The 25,985-nt window shown below is 35.3% G+C and overlaps 1 protein-coding gene across 1 annotated transcript; it reads left to right on the top strand.

Annotated features, from left to right (window-relative positions):
* The first annotated feature begins 1,355 nt into the window (after positions 1-1,355).
* LOC128993877 (exportin-2) lies at positions 1,356-25,195 on the top strand. The gene is made up of 20 exons (XM_054417939.1): positions 1,356-1,489; positions 4,339-4,427; positions 4,902-5,047; positions 6,237-6,429; positions 7,560-7,705; positions 8,199-8,306; positions 8,695-8,787; positions 12,375-12,542; positions 13,833-13,962; positions 15,383-15,546; positions 15,885-16,071; positions 16,744-16,939; positions 18,180-18,440; positions 18,999-19,090; positions 19,352-19,560; positions 21,061-21,158; positions 22,748-22,915; positions 23,167-23,313; positions 23,973-24,133; positions 24,964-25,195. The coding sequence occupies exons 2-20, from the start codon at positions 4,343-4,345 to the stop codon at positions 25,119-25,121; spliced, it is 2,910 nt and encodes a 969-aa protein (XP_054273914.1). The 5' UTR covers positions 1,356-1,489; positions 4,339-4,342; the 3' UTR covers positions 25,122-25,195.
* Positions 25,196-25,985: the final 790 nt, after the last annotated feature.

The following is a 25,985-nucleotide window of genomic DNA, read 5'->3' as shown; positions in this document are numbered from 1 at the left end:
CTCAATGCGTAGCTCCACCAAGCTTTGACCTCTTGTGATGAGAGTGGTGTCGTCTGCAAAAAGCAATGTGCGACCATTAAGATGTAGATCATTAATCATCACTGAAAATAGCAAAGGACCAAGGACTGATCCCTGAGGCACTCCATGGGGTTTCACGTCAATGTTAGCGTATAGATTGGAACGTCATTTTACATTGCCGCCTGTTGGAGTTGTTTGTCACTCAACGCTAACCTAACAGTCAATACAAAACTTGATCGAGGCAGCAGCACTCGCAGTGAACTGACGTCACGCAGCATATCCGCAACGTTGATTGGCTGATGCCCCTCCTCGGCCAACTTGGCTACGGACGGAGAGCACTCAGCTGATGCTGAAGTTAGTCAGTTAGTCTAAATCTAAATTTTATATTCATTTCGGTCGGTCGGCTAAATTCCGCGTCGCCTTTCCCCATAGCCTCCTCGGGATGCTATGCTCTCCCCCCTTTTCTAAAATGCAATTAATCAAGACAATCTTTATCTTAGCAGAGTAAACCTATAAATTAACGAGGATTCTAATTCGGAATTGTATTTTCTCTTAAGCTAGAATTTTGTGTTTATACATTTGTTAATACAGCAAGTCGAGATTTACATTATTTTATTATAATTAATTATTTGTTGCAAAGTTTGTAGTTTCATTTGGCAACCTGTCACATGTATGAGAAAAAAAATCTTTAAATTGTTCAATAAATTTTGAAATGCTATATATAAGCATTGACTATAATACATCTCTTAAGGATTATATCATTGCCAGGGCTGGTCCAAAGAGAAAATTGGAGGGGAGATAAACAGAGAATCCTAGAGGCATGGCAGACAAGTGACATCAGCTCATAAATTCGCGTACTATTCATTTAAATTTAAGTCTATGAACATAAATTTATTAAAATATTGAAAAAAATATATAGAATTGAAAACCAAAACAATTTTTAAATTGAAAATCCATTTTTGTATATTAAATTGGAGTCAATATTTTCATAGCCCAGTAAACAAACTTGTGTGTTCTTAAAAATACACAAATTACCACTAGCCACCTCCAAAAGCAGCTGTTACAAGTACAACCTTACTTGCGATGTTGCCACTTCGAAGGCCGGAAGGCCTGGAGTTAAAGGTGGCTTGCCTTCGGTATAAGCATAGATAAAACATACTCCTCATGTTTTATCTATGGTATAAGGTTCAGATTTTCCTTCCACCATATAGTATGAGACCGATGAGACCCCGACCCCACGCCTTCGTTCGCTTCGCTCTGTGACTGCAAGTCTGCGCTGCGGCAAGGCAACCGGCTGTATTTTTCTTTTCTTTGGGTTTTTGATTTGGTGGTAAAAGTACGTTTTTCTTGTGCTTGTCTTGGTTATCTTTAACTAGCTCGCTTGGGCTGTTTAAAATTGCACATTTCTGTACAAATGATTATTTAATTTATTTTAACTTAAATTATTTATAGTAGCGGTCAACTGATCAGTGTAAGTACTTTGGTGTTATACTTTAGTTGGCAGTACAATTATTGACCTAGGTCTAACCTAAAATATTTCATTTTTAGGAAGGTAGGTCTAGTAAGAATGGTATGCGACTTGAACCCTAACTCATCTGATGTTTCTTTCTTGTAAATAAAATGATTAATCAAAATATTTGTTTGTTCATCACAAGTTATTTTTCTGTCTGAATAGTGTTAACTAGGGCCTAGCCTAAAATAACTTGGCGTTTACAATTGAACCCAATGCTCAATGAGAATTGAGTTACTACTTCAGCTGCACTTTACTTGGCGTCCTACACTCATTCGAATGAAAATATCGATCGATATATCGATTAATCGATTGCTTCATTCGATATATCGTTTGGTTAGTTAGGATCGTCGTTAACTAACCAAACGATATATCGAATGAAAGAATCAAATGAAAATAGCCTATAGAATCGAAAAAACCAATCGAATGAGTGTAGGACCACCTACACTCCCTATAATACGTAGCTATAATACGTAGCGTATAATACGTAGGTGTAGTCAAGTAAAGTGCAGCCAAGATGTCTTTCATAATGAGATCATATTAGTTACTTTTATCAGATTATAAGATATATAAGATACATCAATGCCTTCTTGTCCGGAAAATAAATTTGGAAATGCTTGATGTTGTGCAATATTTATGTTTAAAGCCTGGAGTGATAATTCCCGCAACAATTGAGTCGCGGAGCTGTCTCTGGCAAATTGGGTTTGGGAACAACGGTTGCAATATTTGCGCGACTGTCCCTCGACTGTTTCCTTGGTGTGCACGACTCCAATTTAAAACAATGCTAAACATTTTCTAACTGTTGCTAACATGGGCAACTGTTGCTAGACTCAACATCTCCTGTGTGCGCCATGCCTAAGTTAATAACTGAGTCCTAGACTATTTAGGCCTACCATAAGATACAGTAACATCCAAAGGTATTTATTGTGATTTACGTGACCATGGGAGTCTATTAGGCCTACAGTATTTATGTATCACCAGATACTAGATTTTTAGCTGAATATATTGGTGCAAAAATTTCTCTGTGCTCACAAATATTAATGGAACTAGCCTACGGTCATTTATAGTTTCATCTAACAGTTAGTAGGTTAATAGGTTAAAAGTCAATTTACAAAAGTAAACAAAACTTTAAACGGCTGTAGTTCCGTTAATATTTATGAGCACGGAGAAATTTTTGCACCATCATTTTCAGCTTAAAATAGGTCACCATGGTCACGTTTATCGCAATAGATACCCATCTAAACATTTGAGTTGGGTTTTCAAAAGACTTAAGTCTTAAAATAATAAATCACTTAGGCCTACCTTACCAAACATGGCAGAGTATACTCTTCAAAATTTAGCAGGATATAGATTTATAATACCTACGCTGTAGCAAACCTGCAGACTAAGTTAGGCCCAGAAGTTAAGTATATGTTTCTCTGTTTGAATTTTAAGTAAAATAGGCTATTCCCATATTTGTTCCCCATTTACAGTAGGGATGAGCATCGATAGGTCAACCATCGATGTTCACTATCAATGGTTGCATCGTCATCATCCATTGATCAAAGTCAAAGTATACAAAGTCAAAGTCATTTATTTGATTTAATTTCACTTAACTTAATCTTTTGTAGTTTAGGTTTAAAGCATTTGACTGCATTTCCCACAGCATTCTGATAAATAAACTTGGTCATTATGGAGGAGGGGGGCGTGTAGCTCTTATGTCCATTAAGTCCTATCTAAAAAATATGCAGTAAGTAATATCACTAAACGGTGCCAAATCCAGACCACTGACTATCTTCTCAGTTTCACTATCAACCTCAAACTCACAAGGTGTGAAGATGTCGAGGTTGTAGTATGTAAAAGGTTTTCAAGAGTCGTATGTCTGTTGGGAAAGCTATCTAAACTAGTAACCCCTCATTTTCTATTGGTGGTCTACCATGCTCTCTTCCATAGTGTGCTGAGCTATAGCGAGCTTCTTTTGGGGCATGTTCGCTACCTGCAACTAAAGAAGGCTGTTAGGATCATTAGGTTTCTATAGCCAACTTCATTCTGCTATGTGCAACTTACGTTAAAGAAAATATTGAAAATTTTCTGAATCTTAACACCCTCCATACGCACTAGACAAGACGAAATCATGAATTAGAACTTCCCTTCTGTAGGCTCTCAAAGACAAATAATGCTTTCCCATGAAAATCCTCTTTTGTCATTGTCTGCAATGGTGGCATTTTGAAGGAGGTATAGAAGAGGTACATAATTACTTTTTGGGAAAGCAGTCTAAAACTATACAATATGTGGGTATGCCGGGAATTGAACCCGTCGCTCCTATACCCTCTTGTCTTTAGTGGATTCTAACCACCAGGTTACCTCAGTTATAATGAAAATCACAAGCAATAATCATAGGCAGCAATAAGAAAGCAATCTCCCGGCTGCAGTTTATGAGATTTTGTTTTTAAATACCATTGCCTAAAGAACCATACAGTACCTCATTTGAGGTGTGTTGAAGGTGTTATGACTATTTTCAAACAAACAGTTCACACAAAGATATCTCTCTTCTAAATAGATTTTCTCCAGGGGCCCACATGCGTAGAGGGAAAATTGTTTGCCATAATTTAATACTAATTATACGCCTAAGAGAGTTTTGTTATAGAGTGTGAATTCTAAAAAAATCAGGAGTAGTCTTAAGAATTTTATTAATTTTAATGAAAGCTGAAAAAGAATGTTTTTTGCAGGGATACTAAGGTTTTCATTCAAACAGCTTTTAAGTCGTGATCTTTTGTTACAGGAAACCCTAAACTTTCACAAAGAAATACATGTCTGTTGTTGTGTTTCAGGAAAATGGAGCTTTCCGATGAAAATCTAATAACACTGTCCCAGTACCTTCAACAGACGTTAAATCCTAACAATGATATACGGCGTCCTGGTTAGTACACTAATGTAGAAAATTTCAAATTTACACTATCACAAACAACCCTAGAAAAAGGCATCCTACTCAGTATGATTGTGGTGTATGAAAATTAGAACAGGCCTATTTTAAGTTGACATTTGGTGATGGTGCACAGGTAAAATAAGAAAAGTTTTGATGAACAAGTTTTGAATAATAAAATAATGTCTGATGTAGATTAACTAACTGATTGTTAAAAAACTTAACTTTTAAATAGAAGATTATAGATCTACTTTGAATTGAAACAAATTCCATAAAATAGGCCTACTAATAGAACAAATAATTTTTTTTACCAGTAAACTGAAGTTGAGAATTTTACTAATCAAATCTGAATTCTTGGTTGTTTTTTGTATTGGTCATCAGTTTGAATTGATTAATGTTAAACAAATTAAATTTGATCTTGTTTAAGGATTGCCAAGTGCTCTCTCTCATTGTTTAACGATTAATTTTCAGCGGAGAAATTCCTTGAAACTGTGGAGGGAAATAAGAACTACCCTCTTTTATTACTTCACCTTGTTGGAAAAGCTGAAATGGATATGACCATCCGGATTGCTGGTGCTGTTGCATTTAAAAACTATGTGAAAAGAAATTGGAAAGTGGTAAGTCTAGAAACAATCCCTAGGTATAAAACATTTTCCGTTTCAACGAATTTCCCATATAGGGAATAAGCTATTACCGTCTAGGTCTCTTGGTCCCCTGGACCCGGGATCGATTTACTTATTCGTTTTAATTTCTCCAGAAACCAAAAAACCATTCGTTCAAATTCATATGTACATATGTGTGTGTCCATTAGTATGATAGCTCGAGCAAAAATGGTCCGATTTCGATGAAATTTGGTACAAACATGTCAAACCTACGTTTATTAAAACGAGTTTGCGAACCATCGTGACCGGACCATGGGAACAGGAGGTATTTATGGGGTAAAAATTGGATTTTCTCTTTTTTACCCTCAAAACATCAAAATCCCCAATTTATTTCTAAGGTTATGTTTTTAGGAAAAAGCATTTAGCTTGGATTAAATAAATAAATATAGGATGGAGAGGACACAGCTAACTCACCTGATGAAAGGTTGCAGATGAGTCAAAGAACACATAAAATCACACACATAATTTACTTAATATTTCGCCTCTTTCAGAGGCTTCTTCAGAAGTAGGCCTAGATGGTAGTTACAAAAAACCAAATAGTTTTTTGTAACTACCATCTAGGCCTACTTCTGAAGAAGCCTCTGAAAGAGGCGAAATATTAAGTAAATTATGTGTGTGATTTTATGTGTTCTTTGACTCATCTGCAACCTTTCATCAGGTGAGTTAGCTGTGTCCTCTCCATCCTATATTTATTTATTCAATTTATTTCTAAACCATTTTTTAAGAGCTTAGAAAACAAATAATTTAGTAGCCTATATTGAAGTGTTTTTGTACGGTTATTGGTTACAGTAGCCTACAGAGAAAATTTAAAAAATTGTAAATTTAAAATACTTATGTTATTCTTATGGAGAATAAGTAAACTGTTGTAGTTTGCTTGTTTATGGATATATTTTGATCAAACTTTGCAAATTAATTTATTTTATACAAAGCTATTAATATTTTACTAATAAACACAGTTTATTACCCTATCTCCCTCACTGTATTAGCAAACCTAGACACTCGTTAAACCTGATGTTATTGAAATAGATTTTTTTTTTAAATAAAATCAGACAAATGGAAATTCGATCTGCAGATTTGCTGCGGCGGGGGTATTTATAATTTAATTTAATTGATAGGTACCTAACCACAGTGTGTTTTGATTAAGGATGAAGACGGAAATGACAGAATCCACCAAGAAGACAGAGAGGCTGTGAAACAGAACATAGTAAATATGATGTTAGTCTCCCCGGAGGCCATTCAGAAGCAGCTTAGTGATGCTGTGTCAATCATAGGGAAAAGTGATTTCCCAGAAAAGTGGCCCAACCTTATAACCGAAATGGTTGAGAAGTTCGCATCAGGTACGGTACAACAAAAACCTTGAGAAGAGGTTTTTGGTATTTTTACAGTGAAAAATAAGCTGGTTTTCTTGTCTGCCTACAGTTTTTTATGTGTAAATTGCTAGACCCTTTTATTTTTGATAATGTTGGCTGTAGTGTAATGCGGAATAGCATGCAAAATACCGGAACCAGCTATACCATAATTGAAACTCAAAGCGTCTAACCTACTTCAGTAAGTCTCAGATTCTATATGGATAATGCTTTATCTAATGTGATATTTTGTTTACCGCCACTGCTGCACTGTCCTTATTTTGGATTGAATTTGTTAAAATCATTGAAACACAGCTGAAACCTTTTTCCAAAATAAAGCAGAATTCAAATTAACCTTTTGAGCCCCAACGACACGTGTATCAGGCACAAGACTAAACATAATTAAATTTCCAGGGATAGAGGATGTAACATAGAGCACAAGGGTCTAGGTTTTCAGTTATTGTGTGAAGATAGCAGAATTAGAAAACCTAGCAGTATTAGGGCTTACCTAAATGGGAAAGAATCCAAACTTGCACAAGAGACATACAACGTTACCTTTATAAATTATAGATTACCAAATTTATAGATTATAAACTATACCTTATATAATCTAAAACTTTACTACACACACAAAACATTAGAATATTTCTCTGGCAGCATTTTCAACCAAGAAGGGAGAGTTTAAGTTATATGTGTCTCTTGTGCCATGTAGAGATTTCCGGGAGACATTACCATAGTTGAGGGTTTGAATTTAATCTTAGCCACGACTGGTTTGCATTTTTTAAGGAGTTCTCCTTTAAGGCAAAGTTTGGTGGGAAAGACCATAAAATACAGTGCTCGGGATCACCTGAACGAGACATTTTGCTACTTTCTATAGCCTCGACACAATGGTTAATATGTTTGCTAATATTTTTAAAAATCTCAGAAAACTGTTGATTTTGTCTTAAACTTTCCACTTTGTCTCGGAATTTTAGATTTTTAATCGTATTAACTTTTTGACAGATTCAGTAGTGGCTCTTACAACTTATTAATTTATTTTGAATGAGATGCATTATGAAGGTGTGTAGCCTACCGATAGGCTTTGGTAATGGTAAGTAATATAACTGTTGTTTTGTTTGTAGAGGACTTCCACATAATCAACGGAGTCCTGCATACGGCACATTCATTGTTCAAACGTTATCGGTTTGAGTTCAAATCACAGCAACTGTGGACTGAAATCAAACTAGTTTTGGACAGATTTGCCAAACCACTAACAGATTTATTTGTGGTAAGTAAGCTAAAATATGTAGCTCTGATATAAGTGTTAAGTATTGTTTACATTCGTTTATATTTTAAATTGTGTATTTATATTGCCTAATCTATTTTAGTTGTGATGCAGATTACTTTAGGGTAGAGAAAAAAGTTCTTTAGGGGGAGAAAAAGTTCAAGAATCTTGTAACCCGCAAATTTCAATTGTTTTACTTGAACTTTATCCTACCCTTGTCTGTGTCTGATATGCCACTGTTTTTAGACATCCTTCATCTGTCCTTGAGAAACATTTATAAAACATCCTTCTTTTTTGGTTGTGTACATTACTTATATTTTATTATGGGTTTGTTTCTTAACATTTGGTTATTAATATTGTATATTTTATCGTAGTTCAATTATTGACTCTGTTCAATGTAATGTACAAGTGCATCTAATGAATTAAGCATATTTTAATTTTACTTAATTTTAATTTTAACTCATTGACATAAACTCAGTTGTTTTTTCTTTTTCAGGCAACAGTTGAATTTACAAAAACACACGCCAAAACAGAAGCAGAGTTCAAAATTACCTATAGCTCTATTTTGTTGGTAGCAAAGATATTTTACTCCTTAAACTCCCAGGTCAGTATTTCATGTACATTTGACTATAGTAGTCTGTGGTAAACAAAATTAGGGACGTACGTTCCAAAACTCGAAAATTAATTACAAGAATATGCTAGTAATGTATGTTAACAACATTTATCTATTATTACTCACTACTTTGATTCAGGGATTTAATTTACAATACGGTACATGGTTGTAGTTATCGTTTTTATAATTGTCTTGGTTTTTTTAAAATCTCCAAGCCTTAACAGAGTATATTCCTCCAAATGGAAAGGTAATTTTACAATATTTTGACAACATTTTTTAGTGATGCAAAATAGTTCCATAACAATATCCAATTTCCAATTATAATCATAGAGTATGTAACAGTGACAATCCTTCACCTAATTACAATGCCTTTGAACAGGATTTGCCTGAATTTTTTGAAGACAACATGGGAGTTTGGATGAACCATTTCCACTTTCTGCTAACCAATGAAATCGCCTGTTTGAAAACTGATGTAAGTATTGAACTAGCTTTAATCAATGGCTTTGTCTAAACAAACCATCCCTCTATGAAGGAAATTTACCTGTTTATAGGGCATGGAACTATGTCCGAGTTTATGGTTACTTTTATATTGCATCATTATTTAAACACCCTGTTATTATAATTCAAATGTACTAAAATTTTAAATTTTAAAATTAAAACATCAAGCACATTCTTCAAATCAAATAAAATCAAAATCTCGTTTATTCAAAAATGTTCAAGTACAATGAATAGAGTCAGTGAGTAACTTATTGTCTATTCACAATATTTTTTATTGTAAAATTCCTCAAAGGAATCAATTGCTATGTATGTCTTTAGTTTAAAGTAAAACTTCCTACTATTACATTCATTTTGTATATCTTTTGGTAAAAAAATTATTTATCTAAAGCCTCTATACTCTGTGTTTTTTTTATTTTTTATTCTAAATTGTGTCTCTTTTGTATTGTGTATTTCTTGTATTATATCCTTATATATAATACGTGAAGGCGATTTCTACGAAACACTACTCCTCTGTTAATAATGAACGTAGTTTTACAAGCGATGTGTCAAAATTGATTATTTTTTGTGTAGACCAATTTAGATTTTAGATTTTTTGCCAATTCCTGTAGTAAAAGTCCTCGGGCTTTGCCCCACAGGCCATCAAAATCCCAATGTATTTCTTATGAAGATAAGATTTTGTTTACTTAAACAGACGAATAATTTGTATTCATTACAGCTGTTCGTAGTAAACACACACAATACACAAATACTCATTCGTTATCAGAGTGAGTTCGTTTTCAGTTTCGATAACTGGAGTGGAGTGAGCGTTTGTTTTCAGAGCGAGTTCGTTTCCAGTTTCGATTGGAGTGGAGTGATTGATTACATTATCTTTGAGTTGAATCTTTTTAACCCTCCAAGTGTCTCTAGTTTTGGTCTTAATGTTCGCCCATTTATTGCGCAATCGCAGGGTTTTATTAAAATGGTATCTTAGAACCTTAAAAACAATGTAAAGTATACTGTTTTATATATCATTTTGTTTGGAAAATTATGAGCTTCAATGTAACACATAAAACATTACAAAAAAAAAAAAAATGTTTAACAATTTTTGTGGGGTTAACATTTCTCAAAAATTATAAAATAAATGAAAAAATTTATGTTTGCGCTCAATAAATTGTTATAATTTATAGGTCTACAAATATTTTAAAATAGCCACTTTGTTCTGAATTTTATGGGGATTCCAAAAATATAATAATATAAGGAAGTACATTTGCAAATAAATAAGTAATGGGCATAAAACAGATTTCGGTACATAGCGTTTAGCTAAGAATGCATAGCCTAACCATAGCTAGGAATCTGGCTGATAATTTACATCAATATCACTACCTACTTCTTCAGGATCATCAACCAGCCCTTCAAAATCACTTAAATCTTCTTATAATGCACCACGTATATCACTACTTTTGATTTTTAACACTAAAACGATGATAAACGTAATAAAACACATCAGTCATCGGTGCGAGGTTAACCAAGCTGTTTACAAATACGCACGTCAGCTGTCTGCTACAATTATGATCGGTTCGAGAAAAAAAGCGCTTAGAGACAGACCTCGGGAGAAAGCTTAGAATCTGCCAAATAAAACGATACCTAACTCGATCCAGTTCAATCCGATTTTGTCAGTCATAGAGCCTTCGCCGTAAACAGTGTTTGTGAGTCGAAAAATCAACACAAAACTCTACACAAAGTGTGTTATGTGTCGATTTTACGACACATAACTCGGAGGGTTAAGTAATCGGATATTGTGACTGTTGTTTTAAAATATATATAACGCCTGAAATACTTTGCAATTGCTCGAGTCCAAGCAAGAGGTGCACTAGTCTATTACTGGTAGGCCTACTTAGTTCTAACTATATTTTTGGTAAATGATGCTGTTTTGTATATTTTATTTTCTCATATATATAAATTCCGAATACTGTTAGGATTTCCAAATTAGAAAAATGATACTTTACACTTTCAATCCAATTTACATTTAGCATTAATCTAATAGCTTTCTTTTGTAATAGAAGTATTTTATTAAGGTTTAATTTTGAGGTCCCTCCATACACACTACTACAATTTTCCGTACACTTAGGGCGATTTTTTATCCCTAAGGGTTGTAATGTTCTTATTAATTCTGAATGAATCACACTATCAAAAGCACGAGTAAGATCTAGAACAAGTTTTATTCTTTTTATCTATACTTTCAATTATTGATGTCACAAAATCTACACTAGCGGTTGTTGACCTTCCATCCATGCTGATCTTCATCAAATAATTTATTTTTCTCTAAAAAATTTACCAATTGATCGTACACAACTTTTCCAAACATTTTAGAAAAAATTGATAGTAGGGAAACTGGACAATTGAGAGGATTGGTTTCTAAACCTTTTTTAAAAATTAGAATAACTAATTTTTTTAATTTTTTGGAAAATATATTGCAGATTAAAGAAGAATTTACTAGATATGTTAACGGTTTTGAAATTTCATGTTTGATTGATTTTAACAAAGACATTGGGACTTCATCAAATCCTGAAGAAGTTTTATTTGGCCTACTTAAAATTAATTTAATTATTTTATCTTCAGTTACTAAGAGTTATGAGCCTATATTATGAAACGGGTTAATGTAACATACAGTAGACTCCCTCTTATCCAGACTCCTCAGGACCGAGGCCAGTCCCGATAGCGGTTTTTCCGGTTAAACCAACGTCCCCAAAAACTCGTTAAAACGGAACATTTAAATGCATACTGTATACAGTATTTGACTTCAATTTAGAAGAGCATTGTATTTAGACACGTGATCACCGGTCTCAAATCTTTCCCAGGAGAACAGTCGTTTCAGTACCGCCCACTTCCTGCCAATCTAGTTCGGATAAACCGATGTGCTGATAAAAACTGTCCGGTTAAAAGGTGTCCGGATAAGAGGGAGTCTACTGTGGATAATTTACTGGAGTAAATCTGATGCTGTTAAATGGGAATGTCTAAAAGAATGTTGCTTTAAGGAATTTTTCAAATGAAAAACACATTTTCATCAAAGTGAAGGACTTTGAATTTTTTATCAAACATTTTGTGTCTCCAGTTTTTCAAAAGTTTAAGTAACAAATTACTCACATCTCAATTTTTAACCTAATTGTATAATTTCATTAATAAATTGAATTACTGTTTATCACCAAACAAACTATTTCCCATGTATTCAATTCTCCCCAAATAGCAACCTTTGTCACAGTGTTACATGACTCAGCAAGCTGCCTTTGTCAAACACTTCATTACAGGAACATACATAAATTCCACTTGAATAGCTTTGTTTTCATTACACGACAAACACATTTAACACACAACACGTACAACATATAAATAAATACGTTTTAAAAATAAATTAAATTTTAGTTTGTGAAGAAGTCGATCACGGATCCCCTATTAGTAGCCTATCACGGGTAAGCAACATTGCCGGTACTTGAGCATATATATTATAGTTCCGGGGCTACAACAATGAATTTTAATATTTAAATCTGTTTTCCCATGTTTTATTCCTTTTTTTGTGTTTTCCAGGAAGATGAAGAGGCTGGTCTTCTGGAGCAGTTGAAATCACAGATTTGTGATGACATCACGTTGTATGCTCAGAAGTATGATGAAGAATTTAAAGAGTACCTGCCTAACTTTGTCACAGACGTTTGGAATCTTTTGATTTCAACTGGCCAACAACCAAAGTTCGATGCCGTAAGTCAAATTGTTTATCTTTCTATACAACCTGTCTCATTGAATTAAAAGAATTGTATGTATCAGGATCAATTTACCAAACCATCATATAAAAAACACAATTTTTTGTACAAAGTGGTACTTAAAGCTGTTTCTACTATTTATAACAAAAATTAGGTGATTTGATTGTTAGTAATCGTTGTCTCAGAGTTAGGATTTTTTTGTTAATAATGTCTTGTTTTTCTAAATGTTTTAAAACCTTTAGAAACTAATAGGCTCACTAATAAGATAACATGATTCTTGTAGGCTAGTAGTGTTTATTATTCTGACTCAGAACTAAGATATTTAAAGAAAGCTGAGAAAATTTAAACAATGGCAGAAACACATTATTTGAACCACTAGTTATTTTCCCCTATCCATGTCATTCAAAACCTTTATTTATTTATGATAGGCATATCTATATATAACCAAATGTAAATAGCTTCCTGGTTTAGATTATTGATGTTTAACTCCAATTGCTTCATAGAACCACAAATAATATTGCAATGTGTTGGTCGGCAATAAATAACTACAATATAAAATTATCAATTCAATTATCATTTATTTGAGATGGGTCACAGCTAGGTGCATATTTTAACCCAAAAATGAGTGAAGGGCGAATGTAGAATGGTGTGAGATGATCTATGTTGAGTAGCTTTGTTACTTAATCAGCTGGTTCATCAGTCATTATCATTATATTTAAAGCCGAATGATCAGTAACAGCTAGGTCCGGTTTAGAATACATGTATTGATCACAATTTTTGTAATTCACTTATGGTGTCAATAAAAACGTGTGTTCACATTCAGATTTTGCCAAGATACAATATTTTACCACAGGTAAATGTCCGCTGTTAATATGTATAGCTGAAACTTTATTGAGTCGGATCCAGCTACAAAACATTGTTTTCCATTCCGCCTTTAAACATTTTATATTTTGCTATCACTGAATTTTCCAAAAATATATGTGTCTTGAAGTGGAAAATAATTAGGCCTATGTAATCATACAATAATTTGTCATATTCTATTACTATTAGCAATTAGTGTGAGGTTAAATCCTCTAAATACCTCCGTCACTCCGTCAATTACTTTTATTACTATGCTTTAATTTATTTTTATATCCAAGTTCAAGTTTCTGTTGCCTTATAAAAAAGCTAGGCCCTAACTTACTAAATAAATTAAACATTATTGAAAATTAAATAATCATGTTTTTTTAGAACCTCTATGATAATGGCTACAGTTTATTACTTCTCTATCATTGGATGGATGTTTCAGCTCGTGAGCAATGCTCTACAGTTCTTGGCGACAGTGGCCGACAGGAACCATTACAGACATCTGTTTGAAGACCCGACAGTCCTCAGTAATATATGCGAGAAGGTCGTCATACCCAATATGGAGTTCAGGAGTAAGTGAGCCTTTTGAAAATATCTACGTTGAATGTTCAACCACAGAGAAACATTCTAGAACAGTGTTACACTGTATACTGTGTATAAAATAACACACAGTAGGCTATACTGTGTATACAATAACACACAGTAGGCTATACTGTGTATACAATAACACACAGTATACAGTGTAGTACACGCTGTTTTTTATAGTATAATCAATATCTGTACTTCAACTGGATCGCCAACTGTAGTAATGATCAGATATTTATCAATGTAAAATCTCCAGTTTGATTCAATCTATATAATTAATACGCCAACACAAAATTTGTCCGTTTGAACTCCTCCACCATTTCTTAACCGATTTTATCCATTGACGTCTCATTGGAAAGAGTGTGTCGTGTAGATTTGCAAACTGACCTTACATTTTTGAAAAGCCCCAGTGGCTTTTAAAGTTCCCATGTTATCCTTATGAAGAACATATTTGTTTACATTATGATCAGCTGGATATTTAATTGCTGTTAATATTTAAGCTGCAATTCAAAGAAATGCGTTTCTACAAAAATTAAATCTTAAAAAATTAAATCATTGAAAGAACCCATTTGCTACTTTGGAAACATAAAAAGTCATATAACGCCACCGAGTAGAAGAAATAGAGATAGTATTTTTGAAAGAATTTATTATCATGTAAGTATAATACTGGATTTATTAATGACGTTTTGCAATCACTTACACTATGCAAAATTTAAAGTTAAAATAAACTGCGAACTAGTAGACTTATTACAGGAATTAGAAAATCCTTTGCTGGTGCTCCCAAATGTAATGTGTTCTTGTACAAATTTGACATAAGTCCCTTTTATTTGATTTGCAAACATTAAAATAAAATAAAAACACAGCCTTTTAGTTCTGGCGATGACACTAGTTGAATTGATTTCAGATATTTCCTTGCTTGCTAGACCCTCTACTGTAATCTGAAGTGAAATTTAGGTATAGGCTTAACTATAACTTCCTCAAAAATTATAATTGTTATTCTATGTGATATTATGTGTTTGTGATTATCGATGAAGTAATATTGAATAATTATGTTTTCTGAAAAGGGGTGTTTGATAATAGCGTAAAAGCGGAAACATATAACACCTAGTCAACAGTTTGGAACTGCAGAGTGCTAAAAAATAACAGTTAATATTTGTAATCCCAAGACTAATCATATATTTAGTTATAACTTTAACACTAATCTTTCAATCATCTTCACTATAATGCATCCTATTGTATTGACATAGTAAACCTACCCATCCATCTTTTCCTATGAGTTTTTCTGTCAATTATTATGATGTTTGTATTTTTACTATTGTAAATTCAAGAAGTCAATAAAACAACACTACCCAGAAAATAACTACATTTAATACTACTTGAACATTTAGTTAACACTATGTTTTTTAGCGTCAGACGAGGAGCTGTTTGAAGATAACCCAGAAGAATACATACGACGGGACATTGAAGGATCTGACGTCGACACAAGACGAAGAGCAGCCTGCGACCTGGTCAAGGTGCTGTCTCGCTTCTTTGAGGAGAAAATGATGACTATATTTGGCCAGTATGTTCAGGTAAATAATTGTTATGTTGAATTTAATTTGTTTTTAAACTAACACTTCTAATTTTATTTTTTTATGAAGTATTTTTAATGTGTGTGAATCTGGCAAATTGGGGGTCTAAAAAATATTATCTTCTTTACTATTTATAAAGTGTCTTTGATTAGTGGCTCTATTATAAATGGCAATAAGAGTTTAGAATCAATTCTCCTCTTTGGATTGACCTGGTGAATTTATCATGATGAGCACTTACTTATTCAGGCAACCAGTCAATTAATTAGTGTTCAATATAATATCAAAGAATATTTAGCTGGATTAGTTGATTTTACTAACAGTTACCGAATGTTTGCCAGGCAATGCTCCAGCAATACTCAGCCGACCCTAATGCGTGGAAGGCCAAAGACGCAGCACTGTACCTCGTCACCTCACTGGCCAGCCGAGGACAGACTCAGAAGCACGGCATCACACAGACGTCCACACTCGTCTCTCTGCCTGACTTCTGCTCGCAACACATCATGCCAGAACTGCAGAAACCTGACGGTAAACTTTGTGGTTCAAGTGTTGACCTTTATTGTCTTCGCCAGTGGTAATTTGTATGAGAGTAATTCAAACGCTTTCAAGGAGATGTAGTTGTAACCCCTCTAGTGTTTGTGGATTTGCTGGAATCAAACCCGTACCTCCCACACCGAAGATCGTGGCACTAACCACTAGGCTAGCAACACACCCAACGGTGCTTTTCAAACCTATACGTGTTGTATTGTCGGGTGATCCTGTTTTTTTTTTTTTTTTTTTTGTTAAGTGTCCACAGATTTACCTTAAGATTTATTTTCAAACTCTCTATGTAAAAAGTTGTGATAAAATATTATATTCCGATATTAGTACGATAATTTGCTCTCAGGAGGATAAAAGCTCTGCTAAAAAATCAGCTGCTTGCAAATGTCTAATATAAATGGTCCAACAATTATTTCTGGCATGAACTTATCTTTTAGGCCAAGCATGATTCAAAATATCAAGAAACCGGCAGACCCCTAGACTGATAATAATTTCTAGTAGTGAGAATGCTGTATCATTAAGCTATGTATGCAGTCACTACATAACCTGAAAGGTTTATGTTGTAATACCTCAACTGATACTAATCAATTCATTATAACATTAGATCAATCATTAGCTGTCACAATTTGTTTACTAAACTGTTTATTATTCCTGTTCCAGTGAACAGCGTTCCTGTTCTAAAGGCAGATGCTATTAAGTATATCATGATCTTCCGAAGCATCTTACCAAAGGAGGTCGTTGTTGGATCATTGCCTCTGCTCGTTCTGCATTTAAAAGCCAACAGCGTAGTGGTTCACACCTACGCCGCTTGTGCAATCGATAAAATACTGCTTCTCAAAGAAAACGACAAAGCAATGTAAGTATTGGAACAAACACAATGGAACCAAATTTCGATAGAAAATGTCCCCAATAATTTATTAAATAATACGAGCTTTTTGGCCCGTCCTACGTACGGGAATCGAGTAGTCCATTAAAACTGTATATTATTCAGAACAGCTAGTTTACAACTTGGTGGCCGATTCACACACACTGGCTTTGAGTACAGTAGCTACATACTACCACCTTCCACTGCATAGGCCTACTATCACTTACCGTACCTTATTTTACCACCTTGGTCACTGAAACCTCTAAAATGATCCTGGCCTCCCGTTCTCTTCTATCCTCTGCCATTTCTAAGGAAGATACCGGTCTGAAGATTTCTTTCATTACTTGGTCTTCCAAGTGGTCGTCTACCTTGTAGTACTCATTGGAATACACTTTTAAAAGTTGAAGTATCTTCTCTCCGCCATGCAAAGCCTGCCCAGCCCATCCGAGATCTGAGCCTTTTGGAATGTACCCCTTTATCAAGTTTCTGAATCATACAGTACTACTGGGATGGTTATGATATGGTATGAATCAATTTTGGTCTCTACTGACACCCTGCAGCTTACTGGTCAGTTTTCTGGAGACCTACTACACCGGTTGACATTTTCATGTGTACTGTATGCGGTCATACTTATATTCAAACATCTAGAAAAAGATGTATCAACACGTAAACCACTTATATCTTAAAGGATTAAGCACTTATACTTAGACGGATTGCATGTATGACAAAACTTGATTATACGTTTAAAATGTTTAGTTCGAAATTACACAATCTCCTGATAACATAGATCTTTTACGGTAGGTAATAAACTGCATTTTAAAGTGAAATAGTGTGTAGGCAAACTCTGGATCAATATTTTTGTATACAAACAACTTGTAACATAAACATTTCAATGACAGTTAGAAACCAGTTGTTAGTTAAACCACCACTAAAACGACTTTAACTCGTCCGTCGGCTGCTAGACTTTTTGAAAATTAAAACTTAATTTCTAAAAAACTGGGACCCTTAATTAAAATTATGGCTTCGACATTCCCTAGTTCTCAAAATTATCTTTCTTTCAACACAAAAATCATGAAAATCCGTCAAGTGGTTGATTCAGAATCGTGAAATAAAAAAACCATGTTTCGTTTTAATATTATAGATAACACTCATAGGATTTGGATGTCAAACACTTTTAGTCTATAAACCTCCCTGTATTGTTGTGAAACCTATAAACTGTATTTTTGTGCAGTGTGACCAGTGAGGACCTGGCCCCTCTAGCCGCCGAGCTGCTACCCTCACTGTTCTCCCGTCTAGACCAACCCGGCTCTGAGGAGAACGAGTATGTGATGAAGACAATAATGCGGTCGTTCTCCACTCTTCAAGAGCGAGTCGTTCCGTTCCTCGGACAGTTACTGCCCAAGCTGACTGACAAGTTGACCTTGGTCGCACGTAACCCCAGCAAACCACACTTCAACCACTTCCTGTTTGAAACACTCGTCCTGTCCATCAGGTAGGCTGAAGAACAGATTTTTAGGGTAGAAGGAAAGCAGCTAGGTTACCTTTGAAAAAAATCCTAATGTGGACACAGAAAGAATATTTCATCCCCAGGGAAATTTTTCTTAGGATTTTTTACAACAGGAGATTATCTGTTTATTTAAAAATAACAATGGCCTATAGCCTTTCCTATACTAATATTATATTCTCTTCAGATGGCTCAATAACAACTGTGATAAGTGATATTTTGGATGGAATTATAGTTTAAGCAACTGACCACAAAATAGTGTTTGCAAACCTGAGGAAGACGGGTTCAATCCCCACTATACCCAAAAATGTTATTTAAAAAATGTCTTTCCATTAAAAGCGTTTGAGTTAACTTAATTAAATTTTTTTCATCACAGTGGCATGTACTCCATAAAAGATTTGACTGTCAAGTATATAAATTGTATTAACAAATTAGACGAATCATTATGTTAACTTTTATCTTGGATCTACTTCAGTATAAAAATGTTGTATCTGTAATATTATGTATTATCCTTACTGACTTGTTAATACATTAACTTAATTACAGGATAGTGTGTAAAACAAATCCTGCCGCAGTTTCCAGTTTTGAAGAAGCTCTTTTCCCCTTGTTCCAAAACATTCTACAGCAAGATGTACAAGGTAATAGCATAATTATCTTAACTCTGTAAAATTTAAATTTTGTTATCGCTTACTTTCCAACTATGTTCCAATGCAAATTTGCTACAGCTGGCATTTAAACCATGTTTACACGAAGCCAGTAGGTGGGAAAATAACGAAATTCACTAAGGGAGGCAGGTAACCTTCTAGATAAGCTGTGTATCTACTGGCCTCGTGTAAACGTGGCTTTATAGATGGGATGTCTTCTTCAGTAGCCTGAACTCAATTGTAACTGTGTTTCAGAGTTTGTGCCGTACGTGTTTCAAATACTGTCACTGTTGCTGGAGCTGCACGGCCAGGGTCAAATCCCAGAGCCATACCTCGCACTGTATCCGTGTCTGCTGGCGCCCATGTTGTGGGAGAGGATGGGCAACGTACATCCACTGGTCAGACTGCTGCGCGCGTACATACACAAGTGTGCCCCGCCGCAGATGCAGAATGTGCTCAAAGTGGTATGTGCGACTGATTGGCCTGCCTGTGCCGGAAAATCTTTATATAAGAATAACAATGTTTCAGATTAAAAATTTACATTTTTATATGCATCATTTGTGTGTCTTTTGAGTTTATGTTTGTAGTAGTAGTGTGTCAAATCTGAATTTTGAATTTTAAAAATCTTAGAAAAGGATTTGAGTGTATGATTCAGTTATCTTGAACTAAAAAATCAAATCTCGTAGCCTATTTAGTTCAGTTTTCCACAGTCTGTGTGTTGTTTGGATTACAAGTTCTATACAATTTAAGAATTTTTTGAAAGATTTTAATTTGTTTATAAGAGTTTGATAGTTTATGTATTTTTTGGGTTAGAAATCTCGCAAAAAAAATTTAATCACAGGGAATTGTGAAGAAGTTTGTTAAACTGTGATTGCAGTGAGAGAAATGTGCTATTCTAATGTAAAATGTTTTGAAAATCAATTACTTGTTGTGGATTATTGTATTTGTGAGATTCAAGATGCAGGACTTCTATCCTCCCTATATGTTGTATTCTTTTGGAATGAGGGATAATCTATTTAGCCTTGTCCAAGGGCCTATAGATACACCTGCAACTTAACACGTTCGCTACCGCAATAGTACAACATTTTTCATTCATATAGACCAGCGACGCACATATGCTATGGCCGGTTTCTACCCATAGACTGGCTTCTATGGTAGACCAGTGCAGAGACTGACGACGCAAATTTGTGTCGGTGTTCCAATGTTATGAAAAGGCTTATATTTTTGTAACGGTCTATTTGAGGGCACTGAATTCTCTGCACTGGTCTACAGGGATGTCTGAAGCACAACTGAGTCGCTTGGTCTGTGGATATGATGATTGGTGACTTCTTACGAAGTTGGAAAAACTGTTCTTTACTTGGCTGCATCACTGTATTCATGTATGCTATATGTATGCTGCATCATCCAATAGAGCTTTTGTATTTGTTCAATTATAAACTGTTCTTGAATAATATGTTTTTTTTACTTACTTTCACCTCAAAACATAAACAAAGATGAACTGCCGCATATATGCGGCGTTTTTGCTGCTTCAAGAAAAATCTAATAATATTTACTATTGTCCTCTCTATAGACTGAGCGTCACAAATATGCGACATTACAAAAGTTTATGAAAAATATTAAAAAACGAGAATATATGATTTACAAACAAGATTGCAGCCTATTACAAAGTAAATTATCACTGTTTAACAGGTTTTCGCCCGTGGTCCGTGTGTACTGTTAACCAAGTGACAGTCTGTCTATGTGTAAGATTAAATTGTATACCTCGGTCCGTGGCAATGATCGCGGCGTCACAAGCGAACTTGTTAATTCAACAATGATCCATTGTCCTATTGTAGGACTGGTTCAGAAGGTAGAGATTTTTGTATAGTTATGTTTTCCTACAGTGAATTTGTTACACATTTAAAACATGTTATTTTAGATTCTTCTTTAAAATTTTTTTTAAACTTCTCATTATTATTTTACAGAGTGGACTTCTAGGAGTTTTCCAAAAGATGATTGCATCCAAAGCAAACGATCACGAAGGCTTTTATCTAATGCAAAGTTTGATAGAACATTGTCCAAAGTAAGTCCTGCTGATTTATGCTCAGTTATTTATATTATTATTATCAATGTTCAAATTTATTGATGAATTTTTAAAAAGGCAAGACTTTTTTCAACCTTTTCTAACCTTTGTCTTTATTCCTGTGGTAAAATCATTCCTCTAAATATTACCTTTTAATTGTTCCTTCATCTAATTATGATTAATTCAATTGAAATATTGTCAATTGCCATCAATCAGTTACAATATTAATAGTTAATTTACGATTGATTTGCTTGATACTAGGGATGGACGGGATTGAATTTTTAGTTCGAGACGGGACGGGATTTTTATTTCCTTCCCGATTTTCGGGACGGGACGGGACGGGATTTTTTCTGTGCATAAAAAAAGTCTTGAGTATTGCAGTTGCCAAAAAAGGCATACGAAATCAATCTTTACCGTTTGTGGCACTGATCTATAAAAACCAAAAAATGGGTAACAATTTTTCAGGTACCTATAGAAACTTGTGACTCGCGGTCACGGTGCGATCGTCAAAATGACGGCAGTAACGGGGTGATCGTCGGTATGACTCGCGGTCACGGCATTATCGTCGGTATGACTCACGGTCACGTCGCGATCGTCGGTATGACTCCGCGGTCACGGGGTGATCGTCGGTATGACTCGCGGTCACGGCATTATCGTCGGAATGACTCACGGTCACGTCGCGATCGTCGGTATGACTCCGCGGTCACGGGGTGATCGTCGGTATGACTCGCGGTCACGGCATGATCGTCGGTATGACTCACGGTCACGGCGCGATCGTCGGTTTGAATCCGCGGTCACGGCGTGATTGTCGGCATGACTCCGCGGTCACGGCGCGATCGTCGGTATGACTCCATGGTCACGGCGTGATCGTCGGTATGACTCAGAGGTCACGGCGCGATCGCCGGTATGTCTCTGCGGTCACAGCGTGATCGTCGGTATGACTCCGTGGTCACGGCGTGATCGTCGGTATGACTCCGCGGTCACGGCGTGATCGTCGGTATGACTCCGCGGTCACGGCGTGATCGTCGGTATGGATCCGCGGTCACGGCGCGATCGTCGGTATGACTCCGCAGTCACGGCGCGATCGTCGATATGACTCCGCAGTCACGGCGTGATCGTCGGTATGACTCCGTGGTCACAGCACGATCGTCGTTATGACTCCGTGGTCACGGCGCAATCGTCGAAACGACTTCGTCTCCTGCGTTCGCGGACCTATCGCTCGCAATAGCGGCGTCATCGGCACTCGCGAAGCGGCAAAATCGCCGGCGATCGGACCAAATCCCGTCCCGAAAAATTCCCGAATCAAATGTAATCCCGTCCCGATGATCGGGAATATTTTTTTCCCGAAAAATTCCCGAAATTTCGGGACCCGTCCATCCCTACTTGATACCTTGCCTGTTGAAATAAAAGATTTTCATTCCATTCCATTTATATGGCCACTGATAGAAATTACTAGCATCTATAGTAAGGTTTACTGCAATTGTTACATATTTTAAATTGGCTCTTTATTGTTATAGAAATGTAGACCATTGAATAAATATGTTCCTTCCATATTGATAAATAATGTGTAAAAATATTGTTTTTTCCAGTGAACTGCTCAGCCAGTACATGAAAGATGTATTTTTGTTGTTGTTCCAACGACTGTCGTCTTCAAAGACCACCAAATACATCAAAGGACTTCTTGTTTTCTTCTTCTTCTACACAATTAACTATGGAGCGTCTAATTTGATACACCTGATAGATTCGATTCAACCTCAGTAAGTGCAGGTTTGCTCTAACCATTTTTATTTAAACATTTTCCTAACCAGATTTTAAAATGTAGTTATAGTATTTTCTATGTTTTGTTCTGCTCGGCATTATTTTGTCAGCTATTGACGGGCACAGTAGTGGTGCTGAATGTACAGATCAATGTGAGAAGAGTTAAACAAACAATTTCCCATAACTTTGCATCATTCTCCTTCGTTCAAAAAAGGTGAAACAAAAAACTGATTGTCGTTGTTTGACGCAGGATGTTTGGCATGGTGATTGAGAGGTTGATGATCGCAGATATACAGAAGATCTCCGGTTCTGTGGAGCGGAAGATCACCGCAGTAGGTTTGACCAAGCTGCTGTGTGAAGCCACGGAACTCATCGATGGTCCGTACTCTTCCTACTGGTGAGTGTCTTGTGTTTGTCATAATATATTACTTACCACTTCCTGGACGAGTGTGATGTGTCTGCATAAAGATGTTGCATTCGAGTGAAGGCTATGTCTGCAAAATGGTAGTATATGTTACATTCGAGTGACGGATATGTCTGCATAATGGTAGTAGATGTTACGTTCGAGTGACAGATTTATCTGTTTAGTAGTAATAAATGTTGCCTTTGTGTGACGGACATGTCTACATAATGGTAGTAGATGTTGTGTTAGAGTGATGGATACGTCTGCATATATCTGACATATAACCTTGATAACAAAATTTGTGTTCATTAAACTGCAATATATTCGCAAGACTTGTATTGAGGTTCTTCAGTAAGTAAAATTCCTGTGCATTAAAAATATTTATCGAAACATTCTAAACATGAATTGAGATTGGGGTTTATTGTAACATTATTATGTTTCTAAATACTGTCCATTTAAAAAAAAGACACAGTTTCTAGTTATACATATCAGAATAGAGTTTCTTTTTGGTACATCACAAAAATCAAAGACTTGTTGGAATTTGTGTGTGTGTATATTTGACAAATATTTATTGTTACACTTTCAGATTTGGTTGATGTAATAAATATTTTAACACCGTAACAAACATGTCATTATCGTTTATGTTGTTAAAGGACCCCACTACTGAAAGTTCTGATTGGACTTTTTGAACTTCCTGAGGACGAGAGTACGTACCAAGACGACCATTTTATTGAGGTGGATGAGACTCCCGGATACGAGGTGGCTTACTCACAACTAGCATTTGCCAGCAAGACTGAATATGACCCTTTACAAGGTAAGAGAACAATAGTAGAAGGTTTGAAAACATTAAATTATCTTTGAACACATCTGTCTTACTAGCAAAGTAATAATCCATAATTTTTTTTTTTTTGTGCCTAAGTGTTATTTGGGCATTTAGAGCATTTTGTGATCAAGAATTTCATCCTGTCCTCAAGTTAGAACTAAGTACCTAAAATATAACAATATTAAAGGTGAGTATAAAAACCCAGCAAAAGCTATAAAATCAGTAAATAAAAATTACACGGAAAATTGTATAGTTGTCAAGATGGTGGCTCAAACTATACTGAGCCCTTTATTTGTATCTGTTTTCTGTTTTTTTTTACCTTGTTGTGCCTACTATGCAGTTTTCTGTGTGATTTTTCTTTTAACAATTTTCCAGCTTTGGATGGTTATGTCTCCCTTGTTATTAAGGATGTGTTGATTCTCGATACCACCGATTCTTTGACATTAGTATCGATATCAACCATCAATAGTCTATACCGATACCCAATATGTCTGCAGAGATTGTGCAATTTAAAAAACTTCACGCTGTTTGCATGATTTCTAATAATTTTTCAAAAAATAAACATATTCCAAATTTAACGTCAAAGACTGGCCAAAAAGTATAGTGTTCAAATCTATGTGTACACTTGACAAAGTCCCCCAGAGGACTAAATATGTTAATTGTTCCTTCTGTGTGTACTTCCTGGACTCTTTCTAAGGTAAGCTACATGCTATCCTCCTAAAAATAACAATCCTGGTATACAGTCTTTCCTTAAACAAAATTAACCTCAAAATTAGTAGTGTTAATCATTAGCTCAGATCCAATGTAACCTTCGATTCTAGGTGTGGGTGACCCGAGGTTACATCTTGCCCAGTGTCTGTCCAAGTTGTCTGTGGCCTGTCCTGGTCGTCTGCCTCCGCTGCTGTCCAACGGACTGACAGAAACTGACCGAGCTCATCTGCAGAACTACCTGACGGCTGCCAACGTAACCCTTTCCTAGCTCGTCTGCACTACCATAGCTTTAAGTTTTCCAGCTTGTATTTTGTTATAGTAATAAATATTTTTTAATAAAATAGTTTTTAAACCCCCCTTAACTCAGAACCAAACTCCTCGCCTGATTAATTTAACTATTTCATTTTTGTTGTTGTATAACACATATCCATGTTACTATGACATATGTTAAACTCCAGGCTCATTCAGGATTCAATTATATAAAAAATATTCTGCACTATTTAGTGCTGTCTGAAAACATCGTCTATTGTGAGGATAGTAAAAGTACTGTTCAAATAAAAAATTATAAAAATAACTATTATGTTATATTTTAACACGATAGAGATGTTTATTTTATTCAGAGAAGTAATCTAAGATTATAAACTTTGATGTTTAAACATAGTACGGATTGCCGAAGGTTTGAGCCAAGTTTGCTCTTTCAGGTTTAATCTTTGTACAGCAATTATTTAGTCTAAACCATTCCTGTTCTGAGGATAGTGTGTTGCAACTAAAATCTGTTGCTTTTAGAAAAAACTCCTCAGCTTAAGAGACCAATCGAGGTCAAAACATAGAGGTGCCAAACATAAAAATGAGACAAAACCTTCATTTTCACTGCTCCGGCAGGAAGATCTCTCTGTTTCAATCATGATTGGTCTAATTCTCTAATTGTATATTTAGAGTCTTAACAGACACTTAAAAAGACATTCCGTAGAATAAATACCTATAACAGGATGACTACCAGTCACTGAAATCACGGAAGTCACAGAAAAGTCACTGATTTTACTTGGGGGTCACAAAAATCCCTGAAAAGAAACATTAAATAAGGCTTGTTATCAAGGTTGACTTCTTATCAAGGTTTACAATAAACACATGA

The sequence above is a fragment of the Macrosteles quadrilineatus genome, unplaced genomic scaffold (assembly GCF_028750875.1).
Source record: "Macrosteles quadrilineatus isolate MER2022 unplaced genomic scaffold, UCM_ALF_1.0 Scaffold_5__1_contigs__length_97177068, whole genome shotgun sequence".
Taxonomy (NCBI): domain Eukaryota; kingdom Metazoa; phylum Arthropoda; class Insecta; order Hemiptera; family Cicadellidae; genus Macrosteles; species Macrosteles quadrilineatus.
Note: the sequence above shows the minus strand (reverse complement) of the source record. Positions and strands in the feature narration are given on the sequence as shown.

What these genes read in the sequence shown, in the direction of transcription:
- LOC128993877 (XM_054417939.1), top strand. Translation starts at nt 4,343, where the DNA reads ATGGAGCTTTCCGATGAAAATCTAATAACACTGTCCCAGTACCTTCAA. An exon ending in ATAGATTCGATTCAACCTCA is followed by an intron (nt 22,916 to 23,166) that starts GTAAGTGCAGGT and finishes TGTTTGACGCAG; the next exon opens with GATGTTTGGCATGGTGATTG. An exon ending in GGTCCGTACTCTTCCTACTG is followed by an intron (nt 23,314 to 23,972) that starts GTGAGTGTCTTG and finishes ATGTTGTTAAAG; the next exon opens with GACCCCACTACTGAAAGTTC.